This window comes from Meles meles, chromosome 11 (genome assembly GCF_922984935.1).
Source record: "Meles meles chromosome 11, mMelMel3.1 paternal haplotype, whole genome shotgun sequence".
Lineage (NCBI taxonomy): Eukaryota > Metazoa > Chordata > Mammalia > Carnivora > Mustelidae > Meles > Meles meles.
In genome coordinates, this window is record NC_060076.1 from 12,594,304 (window position 1) to 12,621,600 (window position 27,297).

Consider the following 27,297-nt stretch of genomic DNA (forward strand, 5'->3'; position numbering starts at 1 on the left):
TGCCCATCTGTAAATGAGGGCAATTAGGGATTGTGATGGTAGGCACGATGGTGGCGGTAGGGGTGTCGTGATGTCGAGAAGATTGGACCTAAATCTGAGTGTGCATATTTGGTTTTCAAAGGCGATGTGTATTTACACGTGTCTGTCTAGGTTCAGTCTGTGTGAGCAGAAGGGGGCTGGAAGCTGTGAGTGTCCACTTGTGTGAGTATACTGTGGAGTGTTTGAGTCTGAGGGGTGTGTGTGTGTGTGTGTGTTTAGAGGCTGTGTCTCCTAGCCACATGCCTGGGCTCCCCAGTCTTCCCTACGTCTCTATCAGTAGAACCCTACAGAAGGTGAGGTGTACATTAGACCAGATGGCTCAGCACATCCCAGAGGGAATGGGGATATCCTAGGCAATTCCTCCCAGGAGAACTGAGGGAAACAACTACCCCCCCCAACTCTACACACACACTAAGTAACTCCCCATCCCCCACCCAACCCAATTCCATTCGGTGCCAGTCCACTTTCTGATGGTTGTGGAGCAGAGACGTTTGTGCAGGTGTGTATGTACGTATGTGTAGGTATGCCTTGTATTCGGGTAAATGATGGGAACAGGTAATCGTTGGCATCAGTATGAACACAGATGTACCAGGAGTGGAACTACATCAACATAGTATAATGTGCGACTTTCTATGGACTCCATCTCAGCCCGAAGTGGGACCATGGGTCCCTCTGGTACCTGCAAGTGGGGCTGTGCCTAAGGGCCATGGGTACCCCCGGAGGGAGGGGCGGTAGTGAGAGCTGAGTGGAAGTTGGTGGGGGGGGGGGGGCTTATGCCTTTGTATGTCAGCTGTCTGAATCTGTGTCAGCAGCTCTGAGATTCTGTGTGTCTATATGTCTGTGTGTGTCTCCGGGTCGCTGCCTCGCTGTGTGTGTCTCGCTCTGCCTTGGCGGGGAGGGGATTGGTCACGCATGACTCATCTTGAACCGAGCGGGGCTCCAGCGGCAGGGCGGCCGCCGCCGCAGCTGGAGGGGGAGGAGGACAAGGAGGAGGGAGAGGAGGAGGAGGACTACCAGGAGGGGGAGGAGGAGGAGAAGGAGGGGGCGGGGGCCTCTCCAAGTTTGTCGGGACCTTCTTCCGAGGCTGCGGCGGCAGCAGCCAGCGAGGCCGGGGCTGCGCGCGGGCCGGGGGCGGGGGCTGGGGCCGGGCCTGGGGCGGTGGGGCCGGGGCCTCAGCTCTCCTCCAGCTCCTGCTTCAGCCTCTGCTCCCGCTGCGGCCGTGGCCCCTCTCCGCGCGGCTCTCCGCGCTGCGTGCCCGCCGAGCCCGCCGCTCCCTGGCCCATGTACTGGAAGCATGAGAACGCCGCCCCGGCGCTGCCCGAGGGCTGCCGGCTGCCGGCCGAGGGCGGCCCCGCCACCGACCAGGTGAGGGAGCGAGCGAGTGGGTGAGCGGCCCGGGCCACCGTCGGGCAGGGGCCGGGACCCCGCAGGACCCGGCCGGGCGATGGGCGGCCGCGGGGAGGAGGGGTTCTGGGGTGCGCCTGTGAGTGTTTGTATGTGAGTGTGTGAGCGCGCGCGAGCGCGGAGGGGGGGTCGCGGAAAGCGGGAACACATTATGCAAATGTTGGAGGAATTTCTCAAAAAGCGATTTAGCAAAGACACAGGCGAATCAAGAGGAGGCGAGGCGGGTATTGTCCGCCTGAATAGGCGCTGATAGCGCCGATGCGCCGGGGGTTGTGCTGGCGCAACGCTGAGAATCCCGACGCGGGGCCGGTCCCGGGCGCGCCGAGGGGCTGGAGGGTGCTTTTTTTCCTCTTCTTGGACGCCTCTGTTTTCTCTTTTTGGTCCCATTTCCCCCCGGACCTCGCCCCCATTTTGCTCGGGGTTTCCCTCGGACTGGCCCTCCAAAGGCGCCTGAATTCGTGTCAATATCGCCGCATCAATTTCGCAGCGCGTGCTGGGCTGGCGGGCTGATGCTCCCAGCGCTCGGGGTTTTATTTTCCTCAAACGCCCCCCCACACACCCATCTCCTTTTTCTTTTCTTTCTTTCTCTCTTTTCTCCTTTTTGCATTTTGTGTCGAGAGGAGGAGAAGGGAGCGAGGAAGGGGGGGTGGAGGGAGAAAAAATTCGATTTTTAATTACTACCATTAAAAAATCAAATTTGCAATTCTTTGGGCGGCCTGATGGATCTCACTGATTGACAGTTGGAATTGACACTCTGGCTACCTCTTATCTTGGGCATTCACGACAATTTCTAATTGCAGGTAGTTTGTGTGTGTGCGCGTGTTTTTTTTCCCCCTCAGAGGCTTGGATTGCAAGGGAACTAAGCGATTACTTCAAGAGCCACGGGTTAAGTGCAGGGAGAGGGGGAGAGAGAGGGAAAAAATCCAATCCAAATTCAAATTGCTTCATTAGAGAGACACCGCTTTTGTGGGGAAGGGCTTTAAATGCCCACTACAAAGTTAAGACTCATTGTTCCGCGCCGGTTTATATAACAGGCGCAGGGAGGCGCTGGGCTCAGGCTGCGCGGAGCCAGTTCTGCAGCCTCCGCCGCCTGAGTTCCCTCCCCCTCCCCCAGGTGATGGCCCAGCCAGGGTCCGGCTGCAAAGCGACCACCCGCTGCCTTGAAGGGACAGCGCCGCCCGCCATGGTGAGTTCGTTCGGTCCTGCCTTCGTTCCCCGGTACCCGGGCTGGCGGGCCCTGGGGACCTTGACCGGCTTTCCGGCCCCGAACCGCTGCCCATGCGCCGGGGGACTGCGGGAAGGCGCCGCCCCTCTCCGAGCCTCCGTTTTCCGGCCGGAAATGTAGACTTTAACCGTCCCCTGCACCCAGGACACGAGGGCTAAAAGTTGGGGCTGTCCCTTCCTCTCCAATAGGCCCTTCCATTCCTATCCTGTAGTCCATGGAACGGCGTCTGGGGAGAATTTCGTTGTCAGTTGATGCGCTGGGGCCCCAGATTTGTCTCCGAGGCAGCCGCAGCGCTGGGCACCCGGCTGGGCGCTCAGCTCAGCGCGCGGTTCTCCCTCTCTCCCCGACTGCAGGCTCAGTCGGAGTCCGAGACCCTGGCAGGCGCTCTGGACAAGGACGAAGGCCGGGCCTCCCCCTGTACACCCAGCACGCCGTCTGTCTGCTCACCGCCTTCTGCCGCTTCCTCCGTGCCGTCCGCCGGCAAGAACATCTGCTCCAGCTGCGGCCTTGAGATCCTGGACCGGTATCTGCTCAAGGTGAGACGGGGGCGGGGTGTTGCGTGTCTGTTGGCGGGGTGTGGGTTGCATCCCTGAGGACCGCAACGCCGGCGCAGGTCCACTAAATTCTTACGACTGCGGGTCTTTGGTCAAATCTTAGAGTCTCTCGGCACCGCCGGGTTTCCGTCTGAAAAATGGGAAGAGTGTAATTCTACCTTCCTAAGCTTCCTCGTCACAGAAGAAAAGTGGGGAAGTCATACACCTTCAGACCTCCAGCTACAGTATCTGCAAATGGGGCCGGGCGTGAAAAGAGGCCCGCTCTGAGCCGTCCCCCACCTCCGCCCCCTCCCCAGGTCAACAACCTCATCTGGCACGTGCGGTGCCTCGAGTGCTCCGTGTGTCGCACGTCGCTGAGGCAGCAGAACAGCTGCTACATCAAGAACAAGGAGATCTTCTGCAAGATGGACTACTTCAGGTAGGCTGTGGCCGCTGGGCCAGCAGTGTCTCTGCAGGCAGGCCCCCCCGGCGCGCGCGGAGAACACCCTGGCGGCGCGCGGTCTCCCGAGCCGCTGAAGCCCAGACCCCGAGTGCACTCCCTGCGCGCCGCGTGGGCTCAATCCGCCCGCTCTCCGCGCCCCGAACGAGGAGCTCCAGGCCGCGCGCCGGTGCCTGGACAGGTCCCGGCACGCCACCCGCCTCCGGTTCCTGCCGCCCGCTGGGTTTTGGTAGCGTCTCTGGCCCCGTCTCGGGGCTTGCAGAGTATCTGCAAGAGTTCCGACGGTCGAGCTCTGACGTTGTGGGCTCTGGCCCCGACCCGCTCCGATCCCAGCCGCGATACGGCTGCACCTCCAGGGCGCTCCAGCTCTGGGTTCCAACCCCACTCGGACTCTAGCCGCGCAGGCGTCTCTCCCCGCCGTCCCCGAGCTTGGCTCCAGTCTCCAGCTCTGGCTCTGCCCTGGACTCCTCGGTGGGTCTGGGTCTGGTCCGGCCCCAAGCTCTAGCCTCGCAGCTCTCAGATCCTGTCGTTTATCTACACGCTTCGTCCTAAGCCCCAACCTTTCCGGCTCCGCCTCAACTAAGACCTTGGCGTCGCTCGCATGTCGCATCGCCGAGTAGGGGGTCCTGCCCGGGTGCGGGGGCGCATGTTTCAGTCTCGGTTCCGCGGTCGTTTTGGTCCCGGGCGTCAGCCTGCCGGGTCCAGGCTCTGACTCTGAGCCGCCGCCTGGATAGGAAGGGGGAGAGTCGGGTCCAGCAACCCGCGCCGCGAGTAGGATTACCGTGGTCTGGGCTCTCCGCGCCGCAGAGCCGCGGCCCTACACCAGGCTCACCCTCCCCGCGCGCCGCCAAGTCTTCGCCGCTTGCGTGCGTCCGGCTCCTAACCGCGCGCTTAGGCCTGACCTGGTCACGGGGCCGAGGTCACTGCGAGGTCAGGGGCACAGCGGCCGGTGGCCCGATCCTGGCGGGAAGCGTGAACCTGACGTGAGGCCTGGCCACCGGGCCTACAGAGTCCGGGAAAGCGAAGTGGGACTGGTTCTTGGGAGGGATGCTTGTTCCCAAGGGCTTTGTCCGGAAGTGGAGAAAGCTACTCCCCTAGAACCACCGGGTAGCCCACAGACATCCTTCCCACCCTTGCCTCTGCAGAGGTCATGACTTTAGTCTTACTAGAAAGACCCCTGGCCCAGAAGGCCCCTGAGAGTCAAGGAAATTGGTGGGAAGGTAACACCTGCTCCCTTAGCTCTGGCTTTGAGTCTCTCGGCGGTTGGAAAGAGACGATCTTGAGACTAGCGTGAGGTCTGCAGTGTTTGGGGCTGTAGTACTCTGGGGAAACCATAGGAAGCATGGTTTCCGAAGTGGATTCTTCTTCTGTGTATGGATGTGAAAGGTTGTACACCTGGGATGTGCAGGAGGGGGGGGCGTGTCTCCCTCCCAGGGCCTGGAACTCAGCATGCAAGGGGTGTCTCTGTGTCTGTGTTGTCTGCATCTGAGCAGTGGCACTAGAGGAATGTGTCCCTGGACAAGGTCAGGGGTATGAGGGCAGTGTGTGTACTCCGTTATGATGAGTATTTGTCCATTAGTTTATGTGTGAGCGTCAAGAGTGTGTGTCTCCATGTGAATGTTGGGACTTGGTGTGTGTCTATGTGTGTATGTGTGCCTGTGGGCAAGGTTGTGGAGACAAGATTAGGTCTGGGCAGGGACCCAGAGGTGACAGGACGAGAATTCTGAAATCCCGTCATTCCTCCTCCACGTCTCTCTGAGGGAACATTCCTGCCGAAGGCCTTCACCCTGGCATTGAGGAGCCAAGGGTGTGATGTGAATGTGGCTTTGTGGATGTGGACTGCCACGTGTGTGCATCCTAGGAGGTTATCGTTGCCTAGTGGGTATGTCTTTCTCCACTGTCCCATCTGACTATCGGCTGGCCAGGGCAGGAAATGGAGGTTGGAGTCCCAGTCTTGCCATCTCCCTGCTCTATGCCTGCCTTCATTTGGTTAAAAACAAAACAAAGCAAGCAAACAAGAAAAACCAAAATTCAGGCCAGCTGCTGTTTGGGGGCTCATTGGGCTCATCAGCTAGCCAGGCACAGGGCTTCGGGCTGAGGAACCCAGAAGGATGATATCTCAGCCTCCTCCTGCAGAGTAAGGCAGGGCTCGATCCCTCTCCTGGCCCTCTGGGTGATGAGTGGACCTGGTAGCCTCCTCCCTGTTTCTCCAGGCTCAACTCATGCCCACATGGGACCAAGCCTCCTTGGCTGCTTGTGCTTTGCTAGACCTTCAAGGATTAGTCAGAATTTAGATCCTGATTCCACATTCGGAGTTTCACTGGCTCTGGAGTCTCCCTTCCTACTGCAGTGGGGTTGAGGATGGGTGTGTGTGTGTAGCTGTTGTGGGGACAAGCAGTAATTGGGCTCTACCAGGCCAATGCTGAATCACTGTGTGACCTTGACTGAGTGACTACATCTCTCTGCCCTCGGTGTCCTACTTCCAGGGTTGTCTGTCTGAGCTGCCAAGGAGGCCAGTGTAGGGAGGAAGGCTCATTAGAGTCTCCCTAAACGGCAGGTGCTGTGGATGTCTCTATTGTCACCATTGTCACTCCTGGTAGAGTGGATGCTGGGCAAAATCCTCTGATGGCATTTCCTCTGGCAGTTTGGGGAGCAGGATTTGCCTGGAGAGATGGGGGCAGGTCATTTCTAGGCAGCAGGTTCTGAGCGCTAATCCTTTTCCAGGGACAAAAGCCCTGAAAGCAAAACTAAAACAGATTTTTGGTTAAGAAAATGGGATAAAAGCTCCCATTGGCTGGAATGAAGGAAGAATTGTGGGCTCTCCTGATCAGGTCTACGCCAGCCAGGTCTCCCTGCAGGCATAACCCATCCCTGGCAACCCCACCTGTAATAAAAATAATAAAACCCACAAGAAGGGAAAGAAAAAGCCATGGAGCGCCAGGCAGGGACAGCTGTCGGCTCTCAGCAGCAGCCCAGGCTCTGGGTGGCTGCCACAAAGGAGCTTTTCCTGGGGAAAGCATGAATGGTGACGTGGGAGGCAGAGTTCGCCCTCAGGAGCTGGGGCTCCGGGAGAGGCTATGCACTGAGTTTCTCTAGCCCTCTGTTTCCTGAAGCCCAGGGTCAAGGGTCTGGTGGGATTTGGACTGGAGCATTCTGCCCTAGGGGAGGCCAAGATCTCCCAGTAAAGCAGAGAGAGGAAGGAAGTGGCTGAGACCTCATGGACAGGGCACCAGGGGGTTTTCATGGGTCCTCTGGGCTCGGGTCTTATCCTTCAGGGAAGGGTTTCTCCTCTGTTCCATCCCTCTTCTTGCCCCTCTTTGACACCGTCCTGTAGATCCACAGTCTCCCTAGGCAGAGCCTGGTGTTGGTGGCACAGCAATTAGAAGTTAGGAAGGCCCTCCAAACTCACCAGGGAGGGAGGCTGCAGAGCATGGAAGGGATGCCTTAGACAAGACTGCTCGGCCTCTCTGCTTCGGTTTCTCCAACTCTCCTTCCAAGGAGGGACCTCACCAGCCCTGGTGGGTTCAGCCAGATTCCTGGTAACCCTGGTAACCTGGTAACTCACTCCCTGAGTCCTAGCAGACTGCCAGGGAAAATCCGATATTGCTTTTAATTTCTTCATGTTTTTGGTTAAGACCATTTTTCTTTCTATTTTCTTCCAAGAAGTGAAGAAAAGTCCTGGGAGTGGGGAGGAGACAGTGTTCCTTTCTGGGCCATTCGTATCTCCACTGCCCTCAGCAACCACAGCCTCAGACAGCTTCCTCCCACCCACTGACCTGCCACTGCTGCCCCCCAAAATGGGGGCATGGACTGATCCACAGTGCCTCTTCCTTCAGCCCCTACCAAGCATCATGCCCATTGTGTGACTGGGGAGACTGAGGCCCTGGGGGAGAGGATGTGGAGCCCAGGGTCACTCGGTGACGGTGACGGAGTGTAAGAGGGGCTGGGCAGGGGTGAGGCTACTGCTCCCCAGGATCTATAGAGCTTTTCTCAAGCCAGGAACCACGTTAACTCTGGCATAATCCATCTCATTGAATCCTCAGGTCCACCCTGTGATTACTGCATTGTCATAATCCCCACATTATAGGAGGGGAAACTGAGGTCCTCAGAGGGGAGGTTGCACAGCTAGTAAGTGGCAGAACCTGGGTGATCCCCAAGGCCATCCCTGTGTCTAAACACTCAGGACCGTTCTTTTATAGGTGAGATTATGTCAGCAGAAGCTCTCTATAAGGAGAGGTCATGGAATGGCAAAAACCCCTCTCTCCCGGCTCTGAGATTCCCTGCCCAGTTTCATTGGCTTCACACAAGGATCACCAGCTGTGTGCTCTGGTGTGGGACTCTTCCCGGGTGGGCCCTGGGAGCACTGGGACAGGAGTGACCTCCTCAAAGGCTGTGACTAGATCAACTTTGCCATGATCAGGTCACCATGGTCCCGGGCCCTCTTGCCTCCTGCCTGTTGGAGTGGGGAATAAAGGGTTAACTGCTGCTCCTGTCCTTGATCCGGTGGGGTTCAGAAAGTGTCCTGGGCTGGGCCACGGGGCAGGCAGCCGGCTGAAGTTCCTGTCCCCTGCTTGGCCCATGTGACTTAGGGCAAGCCCTCAGCCTTCTCCAGCCTTGCGGCTAGAGCCCAAGCTCCAACCCCGGGCTGCAGTGGGAGAACCCCACCCCCTCCCCCAGAGCGAGGGTCCCCAGGGAGGCTCAGAGCTGGGAAGCGGCCCCCCACCGCGGCAGAGAGAGCAGCCGGCGGCAGCCAGCTGTTGGGGGACAGATGTTGGGGGAGCGGAGAGAGGAGTTCTGGGGAGGGGCCTCCAGGCCGGGACCTCCGAGGCACAGGGCATTTTAACCTCATAATTGCTGGTTCTGCTTTTTCTGACTTCTCCTAAGAGTTTGCCTAGGAAGGAAGGAGCAGAGGGAATAGAAAAGGCTCCTCCTCCACTTCACCTTGTTGTCCCCTTAGAATCTCTCTAAGGCCATCCAGTGAGTGTTCTGAACGCAAAATACCTGAATTCTGGTTTGAGTTTCCGCCCGGAACTCTCCAGCTTCCTAACTAACATTGGCCTTCCCATTCGGAGCTTCGGTTTAGCTTCGGGTATCTTAATAAGGCGGAAAGGAGTCGTAGTGAAACTCTGAAAGGCTCTTTCGTTGAGGCTCATTCATCCAACAAATAATGGCCGAGCACCAACTCGGTATCCAGAGGAAGTGGGCCGGGAGAGTGAGCTTGACCTGGTCAAGGGCGCACAGCTCCCTTGTCTAGAAGTCTCTGTTCCCTACTCAGGGAAGAGAGGGTAAGGAGATGTACTATGGCACCCCACTCCTTTCAGCAGCTGCCAGTATGCGCAGCGTCTGCCGGGCTCCTCTCCACGCCCAAAGCGTATCTGTCCTTTGCGCCTTTACCCCACGGCGCGTGCCGGGATCCAGGGAGGGGCGCGCACAAGGCTGGGGGCGGAGGGGCGGTAGCCGCGCCCCCTAATCCCTTTGGCGCTCCCTTCGCAGCTCCCGACCACCCCATTCTTGAAGTTTCGTTGTCTCGCCGCCGATTTCGCTGCTTCCGGAAACCGGCGGCTCGGGCCTCGCAGCCCGCCTGGGAAGGAGTCTATCGGTTTGTCAGAGAGCCTCGATCCGTAAGCCTCCTCGTGCCCCCTTGTTTGTGCCACTGACCCCTGCCCTGGGTGGAGGATACGTTTCAGGAGCAGCCCTCAAACTCATCCAAAACTGTATAATGACCCCCTCACTCCCATCCAAGGACCCATCGCGAAGGCGATTTCGTTGACTGGGACCACCACGGCGAGCGCGGGGAGATCCTAGGGCTGGGGACAGCTTTTAACATTTGGGGTGACGCGTGGGGGGTGGAAGTTGGTGAGAGCTCACTCTCGGGGTCCGCTGGGGAGCAAGGAATGTAAGATGTACAGCGTAGGCGCAGAAGGCGCCCGCGGATCGGCCGTGTGGAGCAGAAAGATCAGGGGTGCGCGGTGTGTCTTGGACTCATCTCTGGCAAAGGACAAGGAATTTCGCACAGCCGCGCGCGAGGATCCGGGGTCGTGTGCTCTGGCGCAGCTCACGGGCCCACGGACCACAGGTTGGAGACCCAGTCGCTCTCGTGTGGCCTCTGAAAGGCCGGGACCTTCCCCTTCCCGGTTCTCCCCTCTCCCAGGGAAGGCAATCCCCGCCTCCCCGAATCCGCTGAGCCTCAGGCCCTACGCGCGGTACTTTCTGGGACCCGTGTCTGGGAGTCGGGACGCGCGACGGGGTCAAACCAGGCCCGTTTCCAGTTATTACACCTGGGATCCATCCCTAATCATCTCTCGCCCAACTGCTTCCGCAGGTTCGAGGTTCCTTTTTGCACTTCAGAGCGGACCTCAACCCCGAGCCCCACGCTCTTTGTGGTCTTGGGCAAGTCACTTGTCCGCTCTGAACCTCCGATTCCACGTGTGCAAAATGGGTGCCAGAGTCTCCACCTCACGCGGCTTGCGTTGCGCCCCGGGACCCTGGATCGCTATACCTGCTCTGCCCTCGGCTGGCCGCTGTCTCCCAAGGCCGATACGTGCTCCTAATCCGCTTACTGACAGTCGAGCCGCCGAACTCCGGGTCCGCCCCTCGGTCAGAGTAGGCAGGGGTGGGCGAAGCTGTTTCCTCTTCCCTTTACTGAGGGATTGGGAAAAAAACCGCGGGCTGTGCTAGGCGGTCCCCTGGGGAAGCCGAGTTTCCGAGGTCCGGAACCGCCTCAGTTTAGGGGGCGGTTCACCCAGCAGAGGCGCGCAGCACAGCCCGAATGAGTAAACCGCGCCGCCAGCCACAGGGTCCCCTTACGCTCCGGGTCAGGGACAGTTGCGTTGGAGTTACGTCTGGAGTCTGGGCGGGCCGAGGCCTCCGCGCTCCCGCACTCAGTTTAACCCAAGACCGTTTATTCAATTGACAGTTGCTTGCCTTTGCCAAGGCAGGCGAGGCTGTAACCAGAGCGCATTTGCTCGACTGGTTTCTGGGCCCATTCACAGGCATTTCTGAGTGCTCCTCTGGGTGGAAGTGTTCCGGCCCTGGGGACACGTGTAGAGGCAGATCTTGTTGGTCCTCTCCCAGGAATACAGGGGGTAGGAGGGAAAGCCGAAGAATCCGACATTTACAAACCCGCCTGACCAACGCTGCTAGCCTGGTGCTGAAACTGGGGGGCTCTTCAGGGAGACGTTGTACCAAGAGCACTGTCTGTGCAAAGGCCTGGGCTGGGGAAGGCGCTTCCCAGGAGCCCATAGAGACCTGGCACTGACCTTCCATCAGGGCTGCCTGGGACTCCTGCTTGGGTGTGGGGTGGGGAAATTGAGAGAGGAGATGAGTCTAAGAGGCTGTGGTCTGCTGGGCTTTGTGGACGCCAAGGATCTTGGACCAGATCCCGAGGGTAGAGTGGAGTCACCAAAGGATTCTGAGCAGGGCAGAACAGGATTCACTGCGCATGCTGGAAACTTCGTGGTGGCCACTGTGTGGAGGAATGGTTGTTGGCCCCTGGTGGAGCTGGCAACAGGCAGAGCAGGGCAGATTCTGGCCTAGGAGGGCCGCTGTGGCCCTGCACCTGGATCCCAAAGATATGTAGGAAAAAGAACCAGCAAAGCCAGGTGATCAGTTAGATGTGGGGTTGAGGAGAGGGAGGGGTGCATGGTTTAAGTTTCTGAGCTGGAGGGGCCGGATGAATGGTGGCTTCATTCCCTGAAATGGAGTGCACACCAGAGGAAACTTGAGGGTTGGAACAGGGTCTCGGGGTGAGTCATCTACTTAACGAACAAACCTTCCCTGGGGCTCAGGGGTCAGGTCTTGCACTGACTTCTTGGACAGGGTAAACCAGACTCTGCTGCTTCCTGGAGGAGCTCCCAGGCCACTAGTGGAGGCAGGCATACCCAAACAGCCGCACTACAAGGCAGGGGGTGGGTGGGTGGGGGGAGAAGGGGAAAAGGCCCAACGTGAAAGGCTTAAGGGGGAGGGGACATTTGATCTGGGCCTTTTGTTGGTTGGTCTGTTGGTTGGTTGGATTTGGGACTGGCTTGTACTTAATAGCCTGCGGAGTATTAAGCAGTCCCTCGCAGTGTCACCAGGCTCAGCTCAGGGCAGCAAAAGTGAGAACTCAGAGGGTTAAACACTTCGCTCAAGGGCACAAAGCCAGCAAGTGCATATCCGTCTATGCTTCCAAGAAACTGAGTATCTCTACCACTGGGGTACAGTTTATTCATCTTGGGTTTCTACCCTTGCGAGCTGTGTGACGTGCAAGTTACTCTAACTCTCTGGTCCCCATTTTCCTCATCTGCAAAATGAAGATTAACTGGGATAATCAACATAAAACACTTAGAATCTTGCTGGGCACGTGGTAAGTGCTCAAAACCTTGCATGTTACTGTGTTATTATATTTTCCCTAACACGATATATTTTAATGAACAGATTAGTTACATGCAAATGTAAGGGATCATTGTAGAAAGCTTGGAAAACTCAGAAAAGCACCAAGAAGAAAGTAAAAACCACCCACCAGCTCACCTTCACCATGAAGGTGCACTGGTGTCTGCAGGTGTGAAGTACAGGGCAGATTCAGGCAAAGGGAAATTTGGGTGAGCAAAGGTCAGGAGGCAGGGTACCGGTGGGCCAGTGGGATTTGGACGGGGAAGGGGGAGCCTGTCTGAGCCTCGCCACCCCCCTTTCCTGTCCCGGTGTCCCGCAGCCGATTTGGGACCAAGTGTGCACGGTGCGGTCGACAGATCTATGCCAGCGACTGGGTGCGGCGGGCACGCGGTAATGCCTACCATCTGGCCTGCTTTGCTTGCTTTTCGTGCAAGCGCCAGCTGTCCACGGGCGAGGAGTTTGGCCTGGTCGAGGAGAAGGTGCTGTGCCGCATCCACTACGACACCATGATCGAGAACCTCAAGAGGGCCGCCGAGAACGGTACCCAACCCGCCCCACTCAGCACCCTGCCACACCTCTGTGCCCAGCCCTCCCCCACCCCACCCCAGCACCACAGGAACTGACCACACTCCTCTAGGAGCAGGCGCCCGTTTACCACCTGGAGGCTGCCCACGGAGCTTGTGCTTTTGGCTCCACCGTTTCCTTGGGCGTAGGAAGTCACAGTCTGCCTCTGCAACTGTTTTCTCATCTGTAAAATGGAGCTAATGATAAGACAGACACCTTATCAAAGATGGCTAGGAGACACTCCAGGGAGCCCTAGAGATGATTCTCATAATGGGGCAGCCTACTCCATCTTTGGCCAGCTCTAGTTGGCCTGAGGACTCGTCCCTTCCCGCTGCCTGGACCTGGGTATGGGCCAGTCCTGGAGAGACGATTCCACTCTGTTCTCCCAACTGCTATGCCGGCAGTTCCAAGCCAGAGTTTTGGGGGTGGGGGTTTCATCCTGGATTGTAAGGAAAAAGACTTTGAGTCTGGAGATGTGAGCTCTGTTTTGCTTCTGGGAAATGTGTGAAGCTTTCTTCTCTGGGTGTCATTCTCCCCATCTGTGCAAGATAGTCAGCCGGTCAACTAGAAAGATCCCTAAATCTCTTCTGGCTCCAATACTGTGTCTCCCTAAGACACATAGGCAGCAGACAGGGTCCACATCTTCCAGGGACTGTGAGGACCGAGTCACAGGGGGGTTGGTGGTTAGAAAGGGGTGGGAATAGAGGTTGGGCTGAGGGCAGAGTCAGGGACCCTTTCCATCATTTTCCTGTCTGGGTCTTTGGAAGCTGCTCTGTAACGTGGATTATTTTGTGTAGTCCTTCAAAAACCCTGAGAAGTAGCTGATGTGTCCCCATTTTACAGATGAGGAAACAGGCAGAGGTTATCTGCAGTATGGATTTGCCAAAGGTTACATACTAGCAGGCTGGCTTGACTCCAAAGCCCAGGCTTTTAACCACCATAGCACATCACCCCATTCCCAAGCTCCAGGGACCCTTAATTAGACCTCATTAAACAAGGGAGGCTGGTGGGATGCAGCTGTCCCTGTAAGTGTCATTTTCCCACTGAGAAAATGGCACACCAATCCTTTCCTGCCTGCTCTCCTAGGGGACATTAACACCACAAAGTGTCTATCCCATCCTCAGGGCCTCTCGGGAGGTGTATGGACCACCCTGCCTCAGTTGCTAGCCTGGGAACTTGTCGGGAATTTCTAGAGTGTTCCAGCCCATGGCCACACCAAGGGCATCACTTTCTCCTGCCAGGATAGGGACTAAAAGTGGCCTATGTGGGAAGCAAGTGAGGCTGGGGTTGTATGAAGTTACCTGCCATAGTGGCCAAGTCAGCAGTGGCACTGGGATGAAATCCCAGGAGTCAGGGCTCCCCCTATACCATGGTCCATCAGTGACCTCCTTCCTATCTGGACCAATCAGGACTACCCCTAGCCACAACCATGCTAGTTACAACTCTTGCTCTCACCTCTATGCCACTCCAGACACTTACCATGCAGGGCAGCTTGAAGGCTTGGGGCCTTAGATCTCCTTTACTGAGAAGCCCTCAGTTTTGATACTGTTTTACTCTTTATTTTTTTATTCATTATATTTTAAATTTTAAGTAGGCTCCATGCCTAAGGTGGGGTTTGAACTCAAGACCCCAGAGATTAAGAGTCACATGTTCTACCAACTGAGCCAGTCAGGCACCCCTGCTGTTTTTACTTTTAAGCTTAAACACACACCCTTCCATCATAGAACACTTAGAAAAGATGGTTAAGCAAAAAGAAGAAGATAAAGATCACTCTAAACGTTACCACCTCTCATATTTTAGTATCTATCTTCCCAGATTTTTTTTTCTCTGTGTATATGGTGGCACGTTAGTTCGGTCCCCCCCCAATAGTGTTTTCATAATTAAAAAAAATTATGACTAATTGTGAACAGTGGTGGAATTACTGGTGATTTTTATTTTCTTCTTTGTGCTTATCTGAATTTTCTGAGTTTTTGATAAGAAGTCCGTATTACCTAAAAAAATGAAGTATTAAAAATAAAATGGGAATGTATTTAGTGTGATTGTGAAAGTCATAGAACTGGAAAGAGAATGGCTAATGTATGCTCCAGTTAATAAAATTAAACGTTAGAGAAATAAAGTGACATATGATTGCTGTAAAAACCTCAGAAGTTACAGGATATTGAAAGTAGTGTCTCTCTCCATAGATGCATAAATGCGAGCACCTTGGTGTGTAGCCTTTCAACCTTTTTGCTTCCATATATTTTACAAAATTAGAATCACAGTTCTGCAACCTGCTCGCATCTTACCTCCACCAGCCTTTGGTTTCCCCAGTTCAGCTAATAGGGAGTCCAGTCTGGGCCACTAGGGTCTGTCAGCTGTATGCTACTAGCTGAGAAAGGTCCTGGCTCAGGGCTTTCTTCTCTTTGAGCCTCAGTTTCTTTCCTCTGCTGTAAAATGGGGCCGTGAGCCAGACACAAAGGACACACCGAAAGAGCAGTGTCTGGTACTTAGAGAACGCTCAGAAATGACAGCCCCTTTTCTAAAGACAGAGCTCAGGGACTAGGACTCTGGGAACCCCGCTCCCAGCCAACTCCACTCCTGCTTCCAGGGACCAGCTGCCCCCACCCCCGTCCTTTCCAGGATGCCACTAGAAGAGATGGGGACGCGTGGTCAGCCACTTCTGTCACCCCCAGGGAACGGCCTCACGCTGGAGGGGGCAGTGCCCTCGGAACAGGACAGTCAGCCCAAACCGGCCAAGCGCGCGCGGACATCCTTCACCGCCGAGCAGTTGCAGGTACCCGGGCGGGCCGAGAGGGGCCGAAGGTGGGGGCGGGCCCTAGAGGTAGGCGGGGCCGAGAAGGCCTCTGGCTCCGCCCCTTCTGCCCGGCCCCGCTGGTGGTGGGGAGGGGCCACAGCTGTCTGGGGCGTGGCCTCCGGGCCGGATCCTCTCTGATTGGGCCGGGGTCTGGGAGACCTCCGCGCGTGCCTGCCTCACTGCCCCTTTTGCTCCCCGCAGGTTATGCAGGCGCAGTTCGCGCAGGACAACAACCCCGACGCACAGACGCTGCAGAAGCTGGCGGACATGACGGGCCTCAGCCGGAGGGTCATCCAGGTGGGGCCGAGGGAGGGCGGGGCCTTGGGGCGGGGGCGAGGCCTAGGGGCCGGGGGCGGGCCCTCCAGCGTGTGCTGGGCTAGCCAGCCACAGGCCCGGGCGCACGTGGCGGCCTTCACGCAGGAGGCGACGAAGCAGTCCCGCGTGGGGTCTCCTAGCGGCGCGTCCGACCCTTTTCCTCAAGGCTGAGGCTGCTGAGGCTGTCGTTCCAGGTGTGGTTTCAAAACTGCCGGGCGCGTCATAAAAAGCACACACCACAGCATCCCGTGCCGCCCTCCGGGGCGCCTCCGTCCCGCCTCCCTTCCGCCCTGTCCGAGGACATCCACTACTCCCCGTTCAGCAGCCCGGAGCGGGCGCGCATGGTCACCCTGCACGGCTACATTGAGAGTAAGTGACTGCACTTAGGTCAGTAAGTGACCTAGGCTGCTGGGTCTGCGGCGGGGGGCACGGCGCAGCAGCGCGCTGGAGGCGGAGGCATGGGGAGGACTTTCCGAGCCTGGTGGGTGAAGACGTCGGGTCGGCAGTCCCTCGGACCTAGGGGTTGGAGAGAGAGGGTCTAAGGTCCCGGTCTTTGCCTTAGGGAGACGGGACCCTTTGCAGAGAAAAGCCATTTGGCCACCCAAAAAATACTTTCCAAGTACCCACTGTGTGTGCCAGCGCCCAAGGGACTAGGGAGAGAACAGGATGGGGAAAGCCTTTGCGTTTTGGTGGAACCTGCGTTTTGGTGGGAGAGACAACGTGGCACGATAACCAGACAGATGAGAGCATGGTTTTAATCCTGATGATTGCTGTAGGAAAGGAGCTAGACGCAGGCTTGCGGAGATGCTGCCTCTCAGCAAGCCGAGACTGGAAGGATGGATAGGAATTAGTGAGACACAAGGAGAGGGGAAGTAGGAGTGCCCAGCAGCAGAGGAGCTGAATGCAGGCAGGCTATAGCCCAGAAAGCACTGTAGCATGGGTGCTTTTGGGGTTGAAGAAGGCAGCCAGTGTGGCAGGAGTATACAGAGCTAGGAGGCTGAGGGCAAATGACCTACCCTCTTTGAATCTCAGTATCCTCATCTGCAAACTGGGACATTAATAATGCCTACTTACAGGGTTGTGAGAATGCACTCATGTGTTCAGTAACCTTCTGAGCTAAGCACTGGAATACAACGGAGAACAAAACAGAACCAAATCTGTGTGCTCTTGGGGCTCACATTCCAGAGTGGGAGGTGGGTGGAGAGACAATCAGCTAATAAAGGAGGGAGGGGATGGCATGTCAGTGGGGACTGGAGATGCCATGGGGATGATGGAATGGGTCGTGGTGGAGTGACCTTTGAGCAGGAACCTGGAGGAGAGAGGGAGGCGACCTTGTGAATTTCTGGGGGAATGGACATTCTCTACGTCTGCTAACAAGCAGGTGCTTATTACGGATCTTCATTCCGTTTGAACTTGTTTGTTTCCTCAAACCTGGGTGTGACCAGAAAAATAGAAGTGGCCACAACATACCCACAAACATAAATCCTCTCTTCTCCGGCTCCAAGTAAAAGGGAAAGAGAACGGGGAGGGTCAGAGAGAGAGCCCTGCTGTTCACTGAGCCCCTGCCATGGGCCAGACACTATACTAAGCATGTGTGTAAGCATTAGCTATCACTGTCTCATTGCACAGATGAGGAAACCCAGGGTCCTCAGTAATGGGAGCCAGTATTCCTTCATGGTTGATTGTGGGCTTTGGGGTGAGACTGTCGGGCTTCTGATCCCAGCCGTGCCACTCACTAGCTGTGGGACATCAGGCAAGCTTCTTAGCTTCCCTGAAAACCAATTTCCTCATCTGTAAAAATGAGGATGATAAGAAGGCTTCTCTCAGAGCATCAGATAAGATCCTGACGTCAAGTCTCCAGCATTCATTCAGTCCATGGGGGGAAGTCCTAGCTGCTCTCCTAGTGGTGGTGGTGGTGGTCCTGGATGGCACAGCTGGGGGTGCGGAATCCTGCCTATGGCACCAGGCAGCCAGTTGGAAACCATGTCTCTTTGCACTGTGTCATTTCTGAACCATCTGCTCCGGAGGAGGGACGTTTCTTCCTTTCTTTTCTAAACAATGATTTACGGTCAGGTTGCACAGAGTCCACAGAACTATCTAGATCATCTGTTAAAGGCACCAAGGACCAGGGACTCTCTAGATACCTGGAGTCTGGGCTGCCAGCTAGCACTTGCTGTGAAACTGGTAATGGGTCTTGGTGACCTCCCTGGGAGTGGGGCCATGGCATCCAGAGTCAGGCCCCTGGACTCCCCGCATAGACTTTGTCAGTGAAGGCTAGATATGTCTTGGATGCTCAGAGAAGGGGCTGAAGGTGCCATCTCCTTTTTACTTTGAGGTGAAACCCAGCATAGGGCTGGAAGTGTCAAGGGTATTTGGACCTGCCACCTCTTGCTGCAGGACTGGAGGACACCTCAGCAGTTTGCTTGGAAGTTAACAAAAGTCACACGATTCTGAGTTCCCTGGGGCCTCTGAGCTTGGAAGTTGATAAAAAGCTTTGGAACCAGACCCCAAAAAGATGCACATACACACATAGTTTTCAGTGTAATCCCAGGCTGTTCATGGACTCCTAGAATGTTCCAGGATAAGAATCCCTAATCTTGGGGCATCTGGGTGGCTCAGTGGGTTAAAGCCTCTGCCTTCAGCTCGGGTCGTGATCCCAGGGTCCTGGGCCCATGTCCGGCTCTCTGCTCAGCAGGGAGCCCGATTCCCTCTCTCTCTGCCTGCCTCTCTGCCTACTTGTGATCTCTGTCTGCCAAATAAATAAATTCTTAAAAAAAAAAAAGAATCCCCAATCTTATACAATTGCTTTATTCTACCAATGAGGGAACTGTAGCTCAGAGAGGCACAGTGACTTGTCCTAAGTTACATATTAATTATAAGTCTCTGTACTATTCAGGGCTCTGCCCTGGGACCACGTGACCAGAGAGAAAGAAGGGTAGGGACGAGAGAAGCCACGGACTTCTCCCCTGTGGTGATAAAGCCCTGAAACATGACAGATTTGGGTCAGATACAAGGATGGACTTCCCCCCCCACCATTTTAGATATTGGAATAAGGTACAGAGATTCACACAACTGATATTCAGAGAGTACCTTCTAGGTGTCAGGCCTCATTCCAGGTACTGGAAATCCATCTAGATCTAGAGTCTGGAAAACAGACAAAAATTCTGGCCCTCATTACAGCTTGCAGTCTAGTTGGCAAAGACAGACGATGACAAGTCAACAGTAAAAATGTACCGCAAGTCAGATGATGGTAAGTGCGAAGGAGGAAAAATAAAGCTGGGAAGGAGGCCAGGGAGGGTAGGGGTGAGTGTTGGTGGTGTTGGGCTGCAGTCCTAAATAGGGTGGCCATGGACAGCATCATTAAGGTGACATACAAGTGGAGGGTCCTCTAGGAGGTATAGGGTAAAGCCTGAGTGATACCTGGGAGATAAGAAGGGAGAGGGCTTTAAGAGGGGAGACTGGTAATGGGGTAGAGCTTGGTATGTCGGTGTTGAATTACATATTAGTTTAGGAATGTTTGTCAGTAAGCTGGACAGTTATCACATATCACTTAATAGACTGTAAAGCTTTTTACACCAAGCATTACAACCAACTCTGTTGAAGTTTTGCCCAAGGCCACGCCCAGCCAGTACACGGTCAAAGTGAAACCGGTCCCAGGGCTCCAGCTTGCTGAGCATGGGGTGCATGGGCTTGTGCATGGAGGCTGCGGGATGGGCTCCAAGGCATCCTCTCGTCCACAGGTCAGGTACAGTGCGGGCAGGTGCACTGCCGGCTGCCTTACACCGCACCCCCCGTCCACCTCAAAGCCGACATGGATGGGCCGCTCTCCAACCGGGGTGAGAAGGTAAATGGAGCCAGGCTGGGTGTGGTGGGGGAGAGTTGTTCGGCCAGGGGTGGGTTTCTGGCAGGCACCACGCTGCTCTGTGGCAGACCCCCCCTCTGCCCAGAATCCTCCAGCCCCCACCTGGCCCCCAAAGCACTTGAGCGTGTTCTATGGGCCCAGCCCCTCCACAGGCCTCCTTCTAGGCCTCCCACCAATACTTGGCCTCTTTTTTTTTTTTTCCCCAGATTTGTGAATTTAGTTACTTTGCTCACATTTTGTGGTTCCAGGAAAGGCTTCTATGACACACCACCCTGCATCCCACCCTGTCACCTGTTCTTTCTCCTTCCTTACTCTTATCCCTGTCTGTTGAGTGAGCGCCCCTATCAGGGGGGACTCCTGGGATAACAGGGCAGCAGGGGACTTTGGTCAGCTGGCAGGGCCTCCTTTGTGGAAGCAGGATCTCTGGTTATCTCAAGCAACAGGTCTGAACATCCAGAAGGCTGCTTAGACATCCCCCAGGCCAGTGGCCTGAAAGCTTTGTTTCTAAGTACCAGAACCTTTAAAAAAATTTTTTTCCAGAACCCATAAAACAGATAAAAGTAGGTAGAGCTTCTCTAGATGAAACCGCAGTGTGTGTAGGACCCCACCTCCCTCTCCGTGCCGAGATGCCTCTCAGTGAGCCTAGCAGGCCTCTGTTCTAGGACAGCCCCTCATTTTAGGAGTGGGGAAATTGAGGCACAGCTTGCTGCAGGTCCCAGAGCCTGGATGGGAACCTGTGTACTCCCCTCATCCACTCCATTGACATTTGCTCTGTACTGACTGTGCTCGGCAGCCCGAGTCAGTGGCCAGGAACACAGAGGTGAGGAGATCAGGGTTCCCACTCTGTGGGGGCCACAGGCTGGAGGAGAAGACACAGCAGAAGCACTACAGTGTGAGGAAACTGATGGGGGAGTCCAGGGAGCTGGAGAGTCAGGGCACAGCTCAGGAGAAGCACAAGGAGGAGTCTCTGGAGGAGGGCAACGTCTATGCACAGGCCTGAAGGCTGAGCCAGAGTTCATCAGGGAGAGCACGAGCCACCCTGGTTCTTGGGGAGCCCTGAGCAGTTCAACGTCGCTGGGGTACAGGCTTGAGAGGAGCAGTGCATGGAGTGGGGTACTCAGGGCTGCAAGGCAGAGGAGTCTGCACTTTGTCCTGGGGCAGCAGGGAGGCCCTGGAGGCTTCTTTTTAAATTTTATTTTACTTATTTTATTTGCTTTTAAGGATTTTATTTTTTAAGTCATCTCTATACCCAGCACAGGGCTCGAACTCACAACCCCGAGATCAAGGGTCTCATGCTTTACCCACTGAGCCAGCCTGGGGCCCGTTTTGTTTTGTTTTGTTTTATTTTATTTTATTTTTCTAGTTTTATTGAATGGAGGCCTCTTCTGGAAACATTGCTGTGGCAGGCCTCAGGGAGGCAGGGAGCCCCAGGAGTCAGCAGGTGTGGTAGGCCAGGAAGACTGGGCCAGTTCCTTCCAGCTGGAAGGGCCTCCAGGGATCTCCCAGGCCAGCAGAGCCCCGTCTTGGCTTGCCTCAGAATCACCTGGGAAGCTTGTACAGAAGCAGATTCCCCAGCCTCCCCTCTAGAGAGTCTGCTGGGGAGGCCTGGGGTGGGGTGGGGAGCCATTCCTGCAGAACACCTCTGCTAATCCTGAATGAGCCCCTGCTGGGTGCCCGTCTGTGTGCTGGGCGCCACAGGGCCGGCCGGGATATGGTACGGACAAGCTGGTGGCGCAGGTGGATTGAGAAGTAAACAGCAGCATGCAGTACAAAAGCCCACAGATCTGGGGGGTGGCGGGGAGCGTGTCCCAGGAAGCCCCCCAAGATTGCCCCACCCCCAGCAAGAGCTGATGTTGCTCCAGCAAAGCCTCCACTCCCAGCACGTGCTTTCCGTACTTTGACTGATGTTTGTGGGTGCGGGGATGGCCGTCCTCAAGGTAAAGATAAGGAAACTGAGGCTCAGAGCAGCAGCTCACCAGTGCCACACCGTGAGTGTGGGTAGAGCTGGCCTCCGTCCCAGGACGGCCCGCCTTGGAGCTGCCACTCTCCTGTGAAGGGGCACTTGTCCTGTCACACTTGGCACAGGGCCAGCAGAGGCACGCTGGCCCTGTCCCTGTCCTCAAGGAGCATGTGGCTCAGAGCAGGAGGTGAGCACGGTGACAGAGCAGTTGAAGTGAGGGAGGAACATGGCCTTGGAAGACCCAGAAGAAGGAGCCATGAGCTCTCAGGGAGAAGCAGGGAATGGCAAGAAGGGTGTTCCATGTCAAGAGAAGAGCATGTGCAAAGGTCCAGAGGCAGAGAGGAGCCTGGGTCTGAGGGACCAGGGGGTGATTAACATGACCGAGGCCCAATGAGGTGGCAGGGGTCACACCACAAAGAGCCTGGACCATGGAGCGAGGGGCTTAGGCTCTATCTGCAGCACAGGGGGAGCCTCGGAAATGTTTCGGGCTGGGCTCAGCACTTGGAGCCAAGCCTTGTCTGCTGGTTACTCAGCTAAGCTTGTGGTTTTGTCTGGTTCAGTCTGATGGATGAGCCAGGCTCGGGTCTGAAAGCTTTTGCTGGAGAAGGTTTCTGGCCCCTGGGTTTGGCTGCCTAGCCAGAGTTTTCTCCCCAACTTCACATCCAGCAGCTTTGCAAAAAAAAAAAAAAAGTCTCTCCCTCCTTCATGACCTCCCACCTTCTCACTGTCAGTTCTTCCTGCCAGCTCCTGGGGACCTTTTCTGTCTACCTCTTGCCAAACCCACGAGACCCAGTGGGTGGTGTGTGATCAGTCCAAGAGTGTATGGACTTTCTCCCAAATCCCTCCAGGCTTGTATGGCCAAGCCGTGAGCAGACTCAGTAACCCCGACGGCAGGCTCAGAACCCACTCAGCACCAGCCCTGGTGTGGCCAGGAGGACTGCGCTCTGAGCATTGGCAGGGAGTACCCCCTGACTCTGCCACATCGTCATTTGGCTACACGTGCCTGAGAGTTTCCAGAACTGCCTTTCTCCTTGGTCGTGTCCCCTGATCCCACACTTCCAGAGCTTGGAAAGCCCTTAGAAATCAGGGCCGTCTTATGGATCAGACCGAGAGACTGAGGCCCGCAGAGGGTAGGGTCTTACCTGAAAGGGTGGGGTCTTACCTCTCCTGAGAAAGCTTCTCTCAGGAAGGGACCAAAGCCAGGCCTCCCAGTGGTCAGAGAAGAGCACTGCCCCGGGCTCGGGAGACAGTAGCAAGTGAGCTCTGGAGTCAGGCTGACTCCGAATCCCAGCTCTGCCTCCTCCTCACGGTGAGCCCGGGGAACACAGTCCACTTCTCTGAGCTCCATTCCCACGCCCACAGCATGGGGATAATAACAGTTGCCACCACCACCGAAGGCTGTTGCTGAGAGTCAATGCAGCGACGCGTGGGAAGCATTGAGCACAGCCCGTGGGCCGCAGAACAGGCTCCGTAGAGGCGGGTTATTATGATTCTGCTATAGACATCGTCACCGTTGCTTCCTGCGGCTCCTCTTCATAGTAAACACTCTGGGCAAGGGACGTTCCCCGATCCCAAAATGGAACAGCCAAATGGCCATACCCGCTGGATGTCCCCGGATCACCCTGACAATGTTACTGTGACGAGGCACCTCCCGCCGACCAGCTGGCCCATAATCCTTGACCTGCCCTGCAGGGAGCTGTCTGTGCGCGGACAGGGCCGGTGCTTGAGGTGGAAGAGGGCGAGGGAAAGGGGCAGGCGGTTCCTGACCACCTACGTGTGTCAGGCACCTGGCTGCCTTTCGGCTTCGTGAAGATCCAGTGAGGTGCTTGGCCCATTGCCGGGGGCATGGCGTGCATCTGCAACTGTCCCCGTGGCTCCCAGGGGCAGAGGCGATGTGTTACAACACATTGGACCAGGCCTGGGTCTACCTCTTCCTAGTTGTGGGGCGTACTGATTTTCACCTCTCTGGGCCTCAGCGCCCTCCCTGTGAAATGGGCATAATCGCGGGGCACCCTCACAGGGCTGAGGCTTTCGTCCCATAATGTGAGTGAGGCCCTTCCCACAGTGCTGGGGTGGGGAACCATGCAGACACGTCTTCCTGCTCTCTGATCTCACTGAAGCCACCCCCTTCCGAGAGAGAGCTTTTGTCACCCCTGCTCCCCAGATGAGGAAACAGGCTCAGAGGGGTGCAGTGAGTGGCCTAGGGTCTCATAGCAAATAAGTGTTGGAGCTAGGATTTGAACCCAGATCTGGGCCCTGAGCAACCCGCATTCTCTATGCGTTTGAGGACCTCTGCCGGGCAGGGCGGGGGTGGGGGTGGGGAGGGCGGCGCCCAGTGGGGCAGGCCCCCGTACTCAGCCACCTCCCGCGCCCTCCTCTTGCAGGTCATCCTTTTTCAGTATTGACGCTGCCAGCCCTGGTGCCTCTGTCCGCGGGCACCCCACCGCCGCCCCACAGCCGCTGAAAGCCGGTGTCCGAGCCACTGCCAGGGATCCACCCGCTCCGTACCCACCCTCCCCCACCTTCTTGACCGCCACCAGCCGGGCCCTGGGGCCTGGCCTTCCCTCCTCCTGCTGACAACCAGAACCTGCCAAGAACACTTGCGGAGTCCTCCTCTGGGAAGGCAGAGCTCCCTGAAATCTGGAATCAGGGTGAAAACAACTGGCCTGTTTTTCCATCTAGACGGGAGTCATCTTCAACTTCAGCTGATTTCAATACCAAAAGGCCAAATCGAATCCTGCAATGCCCACAGCCTTCTAATTTACAGGTTTTCTTTCTTCTCGTATTGGCCTTTCTTTACTACTTCCTTGCAACCATCTCTGAATTCTGAATAGTTGACAACCCCCAGTGTTATCCACTCTGTTGCTTTTGTCTGGAAAACTCTACAGTGTTTGTGGGATGTCCCCAAAGGAAAGCTATGTTCTAATTTTATCATTTCCATCTGTCTGGTTATGTCAAGTTAATTCAGAGAGAGAAGAGACACTGACCAACACTGAGAGGCCCAACAGGGCAGAGACAGAGGCCTGCCCAGACCAAGCGGGGGGGATAGGCAGGGGCTGGGGCGAGAAGTGCGACTAGGACTCCCACCGGAGAAGGATGTGGCTCGCTGGGCTGCTGGGGGGAGGCATTGGCTAATTTAAGGAGAGGAAAGAGAAGATGTGGGGTGTGTCTGGCGGGAAGACTCTGTTCCTACCTAGTTATCCAGCATATATAGAGGAGACGTGGCAGAGATGGTGCTTAATACGCATGATGGCATTTCTGAACATTTATGCAGGGTAGCATTGGTGGCCACTTGCTGACTCCTGATTGGGTTGGTTGGGCCACGTCGTCCTTGGAGGGGCCATCATGGAGGGGGAGCTGGAGAAACAGGGCCCAGGGAAATGGCAGTAGGGATGCTCATTCTGGACTCAGGTCTGAGTAGAGAGAGGTTACCTGCTGCCTAGGTGAGTGTGTCAAGCCCAGGATTCCAGGGGGCACGTGGCGGCCTTCCCCACCAGCCGTGCACGGATCCAGTCCCACCCCCTCAGGAAAGCAGAGGCCAGACACAGCTGTGCTCACATCCACCCTATTCTGCTGCAACTCTTCCACCCCAAACAAAAGGGCTTGGGCTGCACAAGACCATGATTTATGTTTTCCGGGGACGCCCATTTGTCCCAAGCGTATCCTGTAATTTCAGAATTACTTGGTGTCCTAATGCATTTCCCACCAGAGGCTGCTAGTAAGCATGTTCTAGCCCAAGTCCTCCCTCCTGCTTCAGTTAGCCTGATGCATCACTTCTGGAAGGAGACTCTAGGATGGGGAGTGCACGTTCATGGCACGCAGGCATCTGCTGTCCCCACTTTCACCCATGGTAGACATCGCTGATGGATTGTATCGCTCTCGGAGTCTGGATCAGGTTTCGGAATCCAAAGGCTTGAAGTTGGCGCTTAAAACGAAAACTTATATGCCTTTCTTGCTCTGGGACCTGGAGGAGGGCGAGGCATGGGTGTAGCCCAAGAAGGGAACTGGCTACCTTTCCCTTCCGAAGGCAGTTCCGGGGGACTCAGGGCCAAGAGAGGGTAGCACCAGAACGTGGTCAGTGCAGCTCGGTTCAGAGCTCATCCAATGAGTGGTGTGTCCTGGCTCTGTGCAGGGTGCCGATGATGATGATAAGAGGAGCTGGGGCCCAATCCCTGGTGACTGGGGAGCTCTCCTGCTTCCTTTGATTTTTGCTCCTGATGATTGAAGCCCCAAGCACAGCCATGTGGTATACATGTGGCCACGGCCAAGTGGGCAACCAAACCCTGCCTGGGGTCACCCAGTACCCACTCTGCCTTGAGCCTCCCCCCCCCAGGGTCTGTTCCTTGCGTGGATCACGTGGTTGTAGCATGTTGCCATTCAGACATGTCTCCACTAGCCTGTTAGAGCAGCCTGGGAACGCACAGGCCACCAAGACTATTTATTTAAATACAAAACAGAGGGAGAAATCACACACGGAAAAAAAATTGTAAGCACTTTTTTTTGTAAAACCAATGTCTGTTTTGTTACATACCTTTCATGTTGTGCTTTGTAAATGTCCTATTTGTGTAATAAATAAAGTTAATGCGAGTAGAAGTGCGGGCATTTAAATCCAGAACACGATGGGATTCCGTTTCTTTCCTGCTCTCCGGTTAAGGACTCTGGCCCCCGGCCCCTGAGGGTTCTGGGCCGCTGGACAGCGCAGTCCCCCTTCCTGGGCAATTGGTACTATTTCCCAGTTAGTGAGCTGTGCGCTGCCAAGGTACGACGGTGAGTTTCTTCTCTCATCTAAGCTTGGTAGGCAGTCGTGCTGGCTGCTGTGTCCCGTGTCCCCACTCCCGAACACATGCTTTCTGCTGGGCCCCAAGCTGGCTCTGCAGACTTGGAGAAGCGCCCAGCCCACCAGCCCTAGAGGGGCTCTCAGTCTAGCCACTTCTGTAACAGATGGGTCCCTCCGACATGCTGTGGGGACTGGGGTGCAGGACAGAATAGGTGCAAAAGAGAAGATATTGGGGCGCCTGGAAGGGGAAGTGCAGGGGAGCCTGTTTGGAAGATGCGGGAGAATTTGGTCTGGGGAAGTCAAGGGGAATATGGGATGGGAGGCAGGGAGACAAGGAGACAAGTCTCTAGCTTTGACACATACTGGGTCTCCTACTGGATCTTACTGGGTTCCAGAGCCACCACACCATCTGGGGAGTGAGAGAGAACATCTTTTCGCTCCTGGGCCACTTTTCTTTTAGCAGCAGAACTGTTGGTTCAAGCCCAAATTCTCAATGATGGGGGGAGTGGAGTGGTCGTGCCCCGCCCTGCACAGAGTTGCTTAGAAACCTGAGCTCTGGGTGTACATCATCCTCACCCCTACAGGGCCCTTGTCTTTATTAGTTGTTTCATCCACCATCCCTGGTCCCATCTTTGCCCCTCCCCTCTCCCTTCTTCCAATCCACTTATCAAATGTTGATTTAGATATATGTGTATCTTTCAGAAATAGTTTGTGTGTGTGCTTCTTGACATGAATGTGCCTTCTGTTTTCCAAGCACAGTATGGAGCTCAACCCTGTCGTTCTATAGAGGTGACCTGTTGCCCCAGAAGGGAGGAGTAACTCCTAGGATTCCGCCATGGAGCAGCTGAGTGTGCCCAGGGCACCCTCTACTCCTAACTCTGCCTAGCATGCTAATTCCAGTTCACTGGTTTGAGGGACAATTTCCTATCCCTGCAGACCTTGTCAGAGCCTTTGAAGGCCCACCTTTTCCTGGCAGCTCTTGGTGAGCCAGGGA

The 27,297-nt window shown here is 55.8% G+C and overlaps 1 protein-coding gene across 3 annotated transcripts; it reads left to right on the forward strand.

The window, feature by feature from the left end:
- Positions 1–1,099: 1,099 nt before the first annotated feature.
- On the forward strand, positions 1,100–26,116 carry LHX6 (LIM homeobox 6). Of its 3 annotated transcripts, XM_046023930.1 has the most exons (10): positions 1,100–1,404; positions 2,558–2,629; positions 3,022–3,204; positions 3,519–3,640; positions 12,351–12,571; positions 15,268–15,368; positions 15,591–15,686; positions 15,899–16,073; positions 19,445–19,548; positions 23,911–26,116. In XM_046023930.1, exons 1-10 carry the CDS (start codon positions 1,321–1,323, stop codon positions 23,929–23,931), a joined length of 1,179 nt encoding a protein of 392 aa, XP_045879886.1. In that variant the 5' UTR covers positions 1,100–1,320; the 3' UTR covers positions 23,932–26,116. The 3 variants fall into 3 exon arrangements, with proteins under 3 accessions (XP_045879886.1, XP_045879887.1, XP_045879888.1); XM_046023931.1 differs by lacking the exon at positions 2,558–2,629; XM_046023932.1 differs by lacking the exons at positions 19,445–19,548; positions 23,911–26,116 and having other exon boundaries at positions 15,183–15,368; positions 15,899–16,063.
- The last annotated feature ends 1,181 nt before the right edge of the window (positions 26,117–27,297 follow it).

Coding starts and splice junctions, on each gene's coding strand:
- LHX6 (XM_046023930.1), top strand. CDS start 1,321: ATGTACTGGAAGCATGAGAACGCCGCCCCGGCGCTGCCCGAGGGCTGC. Junction 1,405..2,557: donor GCGGCCCCGCCACCGACCAG/GTGAGGGAGCGA, acceptor CCCCTCCCCCAG/GTGATGGCCCAGCCAGGGTC. Junction 3,641..12,350: donor TGCAAGATGGACTACTTCAG/GTAGGCTGTGGC, acceptor GGTGTCCCGCAG/CCGATTTGGGACCAAGTGTG.